Source organism: Enoplosus armatus, chromosome 23, assembly GCF_043641665.1.
Source record: "Enoplosus armatus isolate fEnoArm2 chromosome 23, fEnoArm2.hap1, whole genome shotgun sequence".
NCBI classification, from domain to species: domain Eukaryota; kingdom Metazoa; phylum Chordata; class Actinopteri; order Centrarchiformes; family Enoplosidae; genus Enoplosus; species Enoplosus armatus.
In genome coordinates this window covers 3805279-3816941 of record NC_092202.1, presented here as the reverse complement: position 1 = coordinate 3816941, position 11663 = coordinate 3805279, and the positions used below count along the sequence as shown (strand labels likewise).

Here is an 11663-nt window from a genome sequence, read left to right as displayed (position 1 = left end):
AAAGAGTATTCCACTCATTTAGCATTGCACAGAAGTCATTCCAGCACACACACCCTCTGGTCTCTTATCATGTGACTGTAAATAAAAAACACTCTACTCCAGGGATTACACTAGGTTTCAAGTCTGTATATGACACTACATTTGCTTTCTAATCTTGAATGGGAGCACCGGTACTGTACAATTTCCCCCCGGGGATCAATAAAGTATTTCTGATTCTGATTCTGATTCTGATAACAGTGACTTGTAAGAGATTTACACTTTTGGGAGTAGTGGGCCTCAAATCAGGCCTTTCTCACACTCGTTCCAGCGACCCATTTTGTCTCAGAAACCAAATCTACACTGGCATACTACCCTGCCCCACCCATGTTTGCTGTATGTCAGTTAGTTTGTGATAATTTTCTAATTAAACAAGAATGTTTTACTGAAAAAAAAGGTATTAAAACTGGATTTTGACATAAGACATGGCCTCAAGATGAGCTTAAAATGCAGGCCCACTGCGCTACAAAGCTCATAATGTTCAGTTTTGGAAGTTTCCAGAAAATGTTTATTACTGAGGTCATAGTTAAAGGTGGTGTTGTATTCGACTGTATTATATTAAGAGGTGTTTCTATGGTTCTCATGTACGTAAACAGTGAGGACACCTCTCAATAAATGCTAACTGCAATGCTAAAATAAATAAATAAATTAAGAAACACTGAACATTATGGCATCATGAAAGCAGACTTCATGGCCGAACAGTATTGGATTGCATTAGGTAATCCTGGCTATGTGTTAGTCAGTGATTTTATGTAAACAGCCCATTTACTGTAAGTCATTTTGCAGACTGCGCCCTCTGTTGGAAATATTTAAAATAGCCTTTAAAGATCCTTTTTGGTGCAAACATTAGTATCATTCTAAATGAAAACCTTGTGCTTGTGAAGTTGTTTTAAAAGAAACAACACTTAGCTGGGTGTCATGGTGGCGTAGCGGTTCAAGACGAGTATCTTGTAACCACAACTTCCCTGGTTTGAATCCAGCAGGGGAGCTTTGTAGCATATCATCCTGTCTTTCTCTTTTTAAAAATTTAAAAATAACAAAAAATTGGCCATAGAAGAACTTTTCCTCACTCCAACCCCAAATAGAGCTTCTATACATGTTATTATGAGATTTATCATAAATTGGAGGTATTTAAAGTGCTAAAACTCAACTAACTTGTGTTACAACTACACTCAAGCTCCCCTAAATTGAGAAAAGGATTTATTTAAAAAGGTCTATTAAAAAACTCAAATTAAATCATCTCACCATAAAACAAAACAAAACAAAATACTCATATATAAGAATACATTCACATAAGCAGCTGTTGATTCTGACGAGGAATGGGGATCACTGAAAAAAAAAATCCTGTAAATCATGAACCACACACACTTGCCTGTTTGCTGAGCAGCCCAGAAGCAGAAGTAAAATAGAGATTTATGGGATGCACAGTTTCACTTCTGCTTTCGCTATAGGCGGAACTAGAGCTGCTGCTGCTGCCAGTAGAAAGTCACTGAATGAGCAGGAGGGTTTTTACACTCTTTTACCTTCGTCTGTACGGTCGAATGATGAGGAAGAAGAGTATATCCCTGAGGGTGAGTGGTTTCCCCATTTTGAAAAATCACCTTGCCATTCTTATTAGTGTTTTAAGTGTCTGTGGTATTGAGCTTAAGTGGTTTCTACCTTCATAAAGACTTATTGTGTTTAGGCAATGTTAATCTGTTGTGTTAAGCTCATAGGTTCAACTACAGTATATTTAGACATTATTTTTTTAAACTTTAAAACTGAAATGGAAAGAGTCTTCAGGGGGTGGAGAAAATAGCAGGTAGCCTGTACCTTTATACTGCAATACAATACAACAACACAACGTATTAAAGAATTGAATCAACACAATCTCAAGAAAAAGTGAACGTTATAAGCTTCATAGAAGTACTAATAATGGCAGGACTGTTGTATTTTTGCATTTCAGAGGTGTTCTTATTGTTTTGTCCACCCCCTGGCACCCTGGCCTTACATAAAATGCGGTTTCCCGTAGCGTGTGTAGGTGCTTGTAAAGCGTATGTGCCACTGTGTGACATATGAAACCACGGCCCACTTTAAGAAATTGGACTCCAGCTCCTCAGAAGACACTTTTGTACTTTTCTTTGATGAGTAAAGAGCCAGAAAAGGAAAGAAAATATATAATATTTATCACCCTGTCAGACCCTGCTACTACTAACTGTGGTTCATTTTGATTTACTTTCTGATTGACCAGATAGAAAGAGCTACAGCGTGACGTCAAGGAGGGGGGGATGAGTTGATGAGATTTAAACTTTTAGTTGAAGCGAAAAGGAAAAGATCACCAAATGTGAGTATTTCTTGTTTTTCTTTGTTTCATGAATGAAATGTCTTCGGGTTTTAGACCGTAGGTCACAAAACAAGCAATTTGAAGACTTCAGAAGAGGCTCAGGAAAATTTTGATGGGCATTTTCACCACTTTCTGTCATTTTATAAAGCAAACAATTGATTTATTGAAAGAAATAACCAATAGATTTCAAGTTCATACAAGTACGGTACCATAGACTGTACAGTACACTGCGATTCAAAGCAGATTCTAGATAGGATTTGATATTATTACTAGTTCAGGAATAAAAGCATATGTATTATGACTGTAGCTAAAAGAACTCTGTTTTTATTTTTATTGTTTTTGTTTTATTCATCTTCAATTATATTTTCTGTAGATTTGTGTCCCCTTAACTGCTTAAATGTTTCAAATGCCAGGATATAACTGTGGGGTGAGAAATAATAAATCCCTTTATTATATTTGAATCGAAAGCCTATATATCTATCAAAGCTAAAATCATAATAACATGTCGTTCATGGTGACAAACCCAAAGAGCTCTATGGAGCTTTTTAGCGTCTTTTAACTCATTGTTTTGGCTTTATGACTGGTTTGGTTCACTCTCACTGCTCTTATTAGTGTCGTTCAGGAAGCAGCTTTTTCCAGCAAGAAAACTAGCGACTAGCTGGTGAATATAGCGAGTTTATGTTTGTTGTTTAAAACAATGAAATTTAAAGATGTTTAGTCTGAAAAGAAAAAATGGACCTCTAAGTTGCCTCCCTGTGTGAGCAGTCAATCAACAGAATGAAAACAGTAACGGACGTTTAGCTAAAACATATTCTTATAATTCTTTGGAAACAAACTCTTCAAGGGTTTAATTATCATGAATAATTTCCTCCTCCAGTGAACTATGGCACTGTCCAGCTGTCCAGCTCCAATGTTTATTGCAGACTCCTGCCTGGAGGGCTGGAAGGTGATTGGCTCCGGGGGTTTTGGACAAATCTACAAAGCCAGGCATCGTCAGTGGTGCTGCGATGTGGCCATTAAACTCCTTCATTATGACGATGGGTGAGTACTTACAAAGAGTTTCTGTTTACTGCAATTAAAAGAGGTTGTGAATTACTCATAATGAAAACAAACACTCACAGGACCAGTAAATCTTTGCTGCGTGAGATCGACATGATGCGTCAAGGAAACAGCCCGTATGTTATTCAGGTCCTCGGGGTCTTCAAGGGTCGGCTGCCCTCCTCTGGCCCGTCAACACAGCTCGGCCTGGTCATGGAGGTCATGGAGAGAGGATCACTTGCCTCCCTGCAGGTAACCAGCCGTAGAAGAAGTACCTTTAACTTAAGTAAAAGTAGCAATAACACTACTATTATCAGCAAAATGTACTTAAAGTATCAAAAGTAAATGTACTCGTTGGGCAGAGTACATGTAGCCCTTTTGAGATATTGTTATATGTATCATATAATTGGAATATTATTACTGATACATTGACACATAAGCAGTATTTTAATATGATAGCTGTTTGCAGTGGAGCTACTTTTTTTTACTACATTATACACTGTTGGGTAGTTTAATCTATGACAATGTATCATACTATAAACTGATGATGTGTTCATCATGTGGTTTGTATGTAAAATCATAATCTGAAAAATAACTAGTAACTATAGTTTAACAAATGGGAAATACTTCAAAATTATACTTAAGTAAACTTGAGTAAATGTACTTACCTACCTCTTTTATTCTTACCTAATTCTATATTCAAACTTCAACTATACAACTAAAACTACAAAACTATGATATTGTGTTGTAATTCTCGGACTAAGCTTTACCATGCAATATACTAACAATACTGTTCCTTTATTTCCATGTCTTCTGCATGGAACATCAACTGGTGAGGATGCTGACTTTCTTTTAGCTTTAGCCTCAGTCTTTTAGCGTGATAGCATGCATGTAGCCATCAAGTGCATGCATGAGACGCTTCACAGGCTTCTTGTTTTAAACGAGAATCAGCTGTAAACATTAAAAAGTAAGCTGGAGATCGGAGTTTTCAACCAGCTCGCAGAGTTTTAGTGTTAGCATTAGCTATACGCTAGCTAGCTACAGCAATAGTTTCAGCAGACAAAATCCACGGCTGCTGGCTAGAAATGAGAAGCTGCTTTGTTTAGTTCTGTGTGAAATGGAGGACCATTAGTTTAAAAAGAATTGCTATGAATTTCAAGTTGTAAATCTGCAACTGTTTTCACTCAAATCTGACCTCCATAGCATTAGCTTAGACAGGCATAGCAACAGTAACTAAGGGGGGCTGGGCTTAGCTGTCATAAACAAAATACCTGAAAGCTAATGTAATTTCCATCAGCTGTACTTTGAGTGTAGTGCCAATTTTTAAATGTTAGCATGCTAATACACTAATGGTGGACATGGTAAATATTATACCTCGTAAACATCAGCATGTTAGCTGCTGTCACTGTGAGCATGTTAGCATGCTGATGTTAGCATTTAGCTCACAGCATTGAGTCAGGAGTAGTAAATTAACATAAATCATTAACAATATTGTAACCTTGTAACCTATGTCAACCTTTTCCTGATATCTTCCTTATATATATATTGTAGAAGGAGTATGTAGTTAGCCACTATTTGTAGATCTGTAACTATGGAAACACTTTCTCTATCAGGACACCTTATGTGGAGCTCCACCCTGGCCGCTGGTCTTCAGACTGGCTCACCAAGTGGCTCTGGGTGTAAACTTCCTCCACAGTCTGTCCCCTGCCGTGCTCCACCTGGACCTGAAGCCCAGCAATGTGCTGCTGGACTCCTATCTCAATGCCAAAGTGAGTCCCAGGTTTCAGGGAAGGCCAGGCCTCCTCCTGCTGCACCTTAACTTTATGCTGTTATATTAGTTTCCATTCTGCATGGTATACAATAGTAATAGTCAACTGAGACTAAACAGAGGCTGAAAGTCATGTAAACCCTAAAGACATGCTAAAGACATGATTTCCCCCCTAAATGTAACTTGATAATAAGCAGAAATGACTTGATATTAAGGTAGTGAAAGGATTTTGCTGTTTTACAAGAGCCAAACTCCAGGCCTTAATATGTAAGCATGAGGCACACAGGATCATCCCACTAAGAGGAAGCATTAATAAGAGAAGAAAACTGATGTTAAACTGATCTTTGCCTAGATGTTAACTCCTCCTTTCTATGTTAATTTTCTTCTCCATTACCCCTCTTCTCCAGCTTACAGATTTTGGCCTTGCCCGGTTTTACCACAGCGTCACAAGGCCTTCCAAGAAGGACAGCGAAGACGAAGGCGGGACGATCAGCTACATGCCACCGGAGGCGTTTGACATATCGTACAGCCCCACACGAGCCTCTGATGTCTACAGGTACAACATCACTGAACCAGCACTTTGAAAATGATTTACTTCCTAGGGAAAGTAGGCAGCTTTACTTTCTTTACTTCCTTAAAGGGAAAATATGAATAGGTTGCAGTAGCAATGATAATAATAAGTAAGAGTATGAGTAATTTGAGTACAATTAAAGTTTTCATCAGGGCAAAAGCATTTACTGTAATCGAGCAAACTTCCAGGTAACCATGTGACTTCCTCATCCGACAAGCTGCACCCAACTGCTTAACACCACGTCAAATATTCTGGCGCTGACTTTGTTGATGTCCTCATTCTCAAGAGTCAATTTATAGATGAAAACAGACGCTAGCCAAGAACCAGGGTGTGATTGCCAAGATATAATTAGCAAACTAATTAGCATGTCTCTCTTTCAGTTATGGCATACTCTTATGGTCCATTGTGACAGGGAAACAACCATATCCAAGTAAGTGACTATTGTGTCATTTTGTCCCCTTCCCCTTTGCCTTTTCACACTGCCTTTCTTAGCCTCTCTCTCACTATCTATGCTCTTGTTTTTTCTTATTTGAGTGACAGTCTTGTGTTGTTCTTGGTTCAAGAATGGCAGGAATTCATTTGTGTGTGAACACACCTACTGTATGTTTTCTTGGCTCTGAACTGCAGAGTAATGTGTCTGCGCAAGTGACCTGCGGCTTGTAAACAACCGAAGGCACTGGTGGAATGTAATTTAGTACATTTACTCAAGTACTGTACTTAAGTATGAGGTACTTTACTCATGCCACTTTCAAGAGAGAGATATTGTACTTTTTACTTTAGTTCCTTTACATATTAAGCTAGTGGTAGGATCACATTCTACTCAGCTGGCTGGCTTTATATCTGAATTATTTCATTGTTTGCCATTTTTGGGGGCAGTGCAACAACAACATTGACTTATTTTTACCTTATAAAGTAAAGGCAAATGTGTTAGCAAAGAGAGCAACGTTATCATTCATTTGGAGTTGTGTTTATGTCCACCTGATGAATGAAAGTCTGATATTCACCTCCTCTCCTGAGAAGAATATCTGGGTCTTTTGCTGCTAAATGTTCCACTATGTTTGCTAGCTAGTTGCTAACTTTGTCTGTCTGCTGTTTGGTGCTGGGCAAGTATGGTACAATGGTTTTATTGAAGTTTTTTCGCTGAAAACAGCTGCCTGCTGCTTGAAATGGGGTCGATGAGGCGGTGAGACAGAACCAAAACAGTAGGATTTTGGGGTGTAAAATCAAAACTATTGGTGAAAGATGCTAAAATGCTCCTTTAAGCTAAGTATGAAGAAATGTCTCGATGTAAGCATCATCACCTTATATTAATTTATTTCCGGGTTCATTTTCAACAGGACACAGAGTCTCCCTAACCCCAAAGCCACTCTGATGGCCTTTTTAATCCTTCCTCCACTGTAGATGCAATGTCGAGCATTGTGCGGTTTCGCATCCCGCAGGGAGACCGTCCATCGCTGGACGAGATCAGGTGCCAGGCTGCAGGGCGTACAGGGTTGACAGGACTGATGGAGCTCATGGAGCAATGCTGGAAGCAAAGACCAAACGAAAGGCCGTCCTCCCTTGGTGAGAATTGCCGCCCTCATGATGAATTGTAATAACTTCAGTCATGCATCCAGCTCGTACAGCCTCACAGAACCACTAGCATGGCTGTAACCATTAGATCAAAAAAATGACTGAGATTTTGAAGAAAATGAAAACAACTAAAGAAACTGACAGCGAATAATTCAAAATTTGGTTTCTCCTGATATGTTAAAACTTAGCCTAATAATCAGACTTGATTGCCATTTTGTTCACTGATTTTTTCACTATTTGAATCTCAGAGATATGGACGGCAATCCCGAGGTCTGAAACCAGTCAAGCTAGAACTCTTAATTGACTCTTAAAATTCTGCTTTTAATAGTTTGTGATGCCTGGCCCTAATGCTACATCTTTACTTTACAATGTTGTTCGCAGAGTGTACAACTATGACGGAGGAACTGTATAAAATGCACAAACATACAATTGTTGATGCTGTCCATGAAGTGCTGAAGAAACTGGTGAGAAACAAATCGTGCTGAGATGCTGTAAAATTTTGACATGACGCAGCAAATCACTATTTTTTATAAATGTACGTCGCTGCGCCACTACGTTACTCTTTCTCTTCCTCTTTCCAGGACCAAAATGAAGAAGAAAGAATAATAGAGCAAGTAGAGACGCTTCATATCACTCAGGCACCAGGTCTGTTTTTATATTAATCCCCCCCACCCCACACTTTTAAATATGATTTTTCACGACTTCAATATTTGCTTTCTTGCCCGAGAGTTAAATGAAAAGGTAGATATTACTCTTATGTCTGTACGCTAACTCTGAGGCTACAGCCAGCAGCCGGTTAGCTTAGCTTAGCAGAAAAACTGGAAACAGGGGAAACAACTAGCCTGGCTCCGTCCACAGGCAATAAAATCTGCCTGCCTCTAAAACACCTCTAAATCTTACAACAATTGCTTTAAAGGAATAGTTTGTGATTCTCCGAAATATGCTTATTCGCTTTCTTTCTTTCTTGTTAGTTGAGATCTGTTTGTTCAATATGAAGCCAAAACTGGGACACACAGCATAAAGACTGGAAACCATTAGCCTGGCTCTGTCCAAAGTAAAAAAAATCCCCCATACCGTTACCCTTTAAGCTCACTAATTAACACGTTATATCTTCCTTGTTTAATCAAGCTAGCTGTTACCCCCTGTTTACACTCTTTATGCTAAGCTAAGCTAATCACTTGCTGTCTATAGTTTCATATTTAACTGACAAGAGTGGTATCAATTTTCTAATCTAACTCTCGGCAATAAAGCGAATAAGCATATTTCCTCCAACTGTGCTCTATGAAAAAGATCCTCCGGTCTGAAAACACCTATTGACATTGTTTTATTTGGTCTTTTTTTTGTAGCGAGTGAGGCAGCGAACATTTGTGATAATGTGCCAACAGGGGGCCCACCAATTCAGGTGACATTCACTTTTTGTCTTCAACACTTTAACTTCATCATTCAGTCCCTTTCTAGCACTGTGTTGATGAAATTGTTACTCTTTTAACCCACAAACTTCACGTGACTCACAATGTGGTCTGCTTGTTTTCGTTGACACAAATTGGTCAATGCTGTGGTGTTTCTGCACTGCACGTGTTTTTTTGCTGCTGTGGGGAAATATATGCATCACTTCCTGCTGCCCCAGGGGAATTTTCACAGGAAAGAGTGTTGAACACAACAAATGCAAAAGCCTCGATGAAGCACATAAAGTTTGGATCAAGGTTGGGCAATCTGTGGTAGAATGTAAATATGAATAAAATCAAAATTATGAGTTTCATGACATATTAATTCAGGTATTTTTATTTCAAATAATACACATTTCTCATATTGGAAAAATCACATTATTTACTTTACAAAATTCACTGTTTCACTGCCCTGACACATAGTTCGACATTTTGGGAAACACTCGTCTTCATTTTCTTGCTGAGAGTTAGATGAGAAGAATGATACCACACTCATTTCTGTATGCTGAATATGTAGCTGTAGCCAGCAGCCAATTAGCTTAGCTTAGAATAAAGACGAGAAATGGGCGGAAACAGCTAGCCTGTCTCTGTCCAAAGGCAAAACAAAATCTGGCTACCAGCATCTCTAAAGCTCACTAAATAACATGTTATGTCTCGTTTATTTAATCTGTACAAAAACTTAAGTGTAAAAACAACAATTTGTAGTTTTACAGGAGGTTATGTCCCAAACTCTTCTTGGCCACAACCAGTTGCCAAAAAATAGTCTGATACATAACCTCCCGTAAAAAGGTGAATTATATTGATTGAATGAAATACAACATTAATTATATTAATTATTGAGCTTTGGAGGTGCTGGTAGGCTGATTTTGTTTACTTTGGACAGAACCAGGCTAGCTCTTTACCCATTTTCAGCCTTTATGCTAAGCTAAATTAGCTGGCTTCTGGCAATAGCTTCATACTTATATACGTACAGACATGTGAGTGGTATCAATCTTCTCATCTAACTCTCAGCTAGAAAGCGTATTTCCCAAATTTCCCATATTAGAAAGTGTTTTTCCAAAATGTCGTGTGAATCATTGCTTTCACAAGTTTTGAGGTTTCTCCTTTTTTGCCTTCGCCTTTTCTATTCTTCCTCCACAAGCAGGCTGACAACACAAAAGCAAAGCCAAGTAAAACTTTATAGTGGCAGTAGAAGTTTTTTTTTTATCAGACATATGGTTCAATTTTGAGCATATAAGTAGAAAGTTTAAAAATATTTTATGTGTATGTGCAAACTGGCAATTAGCTCTTTATGGCGTCTTACAGTGCCAGTTTTACTTTCTTGTGTTGCAGGAAATGGCTGGTGGTTGGACTGCAAATCAGACAGCAAGAGACAAAGGTAAAAAGGAAGTTGGTGTTGTAGCTGTTTAGAAACCACTTAAGTAGGAGGGAAACTTTAGGTCGTTTTAGGTCACAAATCAGACAAACAAATCATCTATCATGGCTGAATGTTTTCAGATAAATGTGCTCCCTTTCAGATCTGCTTTCACCTCGACCTACAAGTGAGTGTAATGTTGACCTGAGCCGCTCATCGACAGACTATAACGTGAAAGTGTCTTCTGTTCACCCCATTCAATCGTCACCGCCGTCTCCTTCGACTGAGAGGTCACCTAAAGGCAGAGCGGCAACGCACATGGTGGGTTTGTAACTTCACATCACTGCATTAAAGATTTGTTACACAATGCAGGAAATCTAGAACTCCATATATAGCATTAAAATACAGTATATTTCCTTTACTAAATGGTATTTATTTAATAGAGGTAGGGTTTTTTTCCTCAAAATGTATTGAGAGATTTTTGGATATAAAGTCTTCATTTGTAGCATATTTACTATACATTTTCCCCCTCAATGGAATTCATTGTTATTAAAAAAAACTGTAACTTGCTGCTGTTTTTCTTCTCTTTTAATTTTTGTATCTGCAGCGTCAGTTTTCCAGCCCTGAGACTTTCCCCTGCTATCCTCAGCCTACTCCACCAAGAGTCCACATCCACCTCAGCAATGTGACTGGATTTCAGCACGGCGACAACAACACCATGCACATCTACACCACAGACTCTTTAGATAGGAAACGGCACCCAACAGCACCACCTAGCTTCGACCTCCCGCTGCCTCATTCAGGAAGCAGGAGGGACAAGGAAGGGGGAGTTGGCTGAGTTCACGTTGAGTTCTCTAATTTTATTTTACAGTTCTCTATGCTTGGTTTTATCCTGTCTTGCACAACAAGAAGGTCCTGTTTTGTAAGAGAAACTCCCTGTATAAAGGCGTAGCTGCATTTTTTAAAAAATCTTTTCTGTTTTTGCTTTTGCAGGATTCAGGTATTGTTGCAGTAGCATGCAGGCTTTTAAAGTGTCTTTATTTATTTTGCTTCTTTTGTTAGAAAAATTTAAACCAATGAGCGAAACCTCACACCTCCCTTTTGCCCTGTCAGCAGTATAAATATGAGCCAAGTCTGGTCATATGGTTTTGCTTTTCCACCAACTGCGGTCAACAAATACCCACAGTCGCAGAGCCAGCTCACATCAGGTGCCAAAAATGGCCTTAACAACAGATTGACTATTAATCAAAACGGGTGGATATATGGTCTTTATAGTTTTTATTGTTTGTTTTAGCCTAAAAGCCAGGTGCACATATGAAGAGTGACAACTAGAAACTCCTTTAAACTTAATAAACATTTTCCAAATACCCGAGTCTCCACCCATTTGGTGTGTCATGAAGGTTGAAACAAACATGAAAAATAATTTGCAGGTATTATTTTTGATCCAGGTAGAAATATTGAATTGGATCATCAAATTATACTGTGTGTGTGTATATATATATATATGTTTTTGGAAAGTTCATCAAGAAAATGTTCAGACCCAAAGAACGTCCTTC

The 11663-nt window shown here is 38.6% G+C and overlaps 1 protein-coding gene across 1 annotated transcript; it reads left to right on the top strand.

The window, feature by feature from the left end:
- The first annotated feature begins 3242 nt into the window (after positions 1 to 3242).
- On the top strand, positions 3243 to 11474 carry ripk3 (receptor-interacting serine-threonine kinase 3). The gene is made up of 12 exons (XM_070930040.1): positions 3243 to 3400; positions 3481 to 3649; positions 5011 to 5166; positions 5573 to 5721; positions 6117 to 6166; positions 7138 to 7299; positions 7690 to 7772; positions 7890 to 7953; positions 8655 to 8710; positions 10086 to 10131; positions 10271 to 10428; positions 10715 to 11474. Exons 1-12 carry the CDS (start codon positions 3243 to 3245, stop codon positions 10943 to 10945), a joined length of 1482 nt encoding a protein of 493 aa, XP_070786141.1. The 3' UTR covers positions 10946 to 11474.
- The last annotated feature ends 189 nt before the right edge of the window (positions 11475 to 11663 follow it).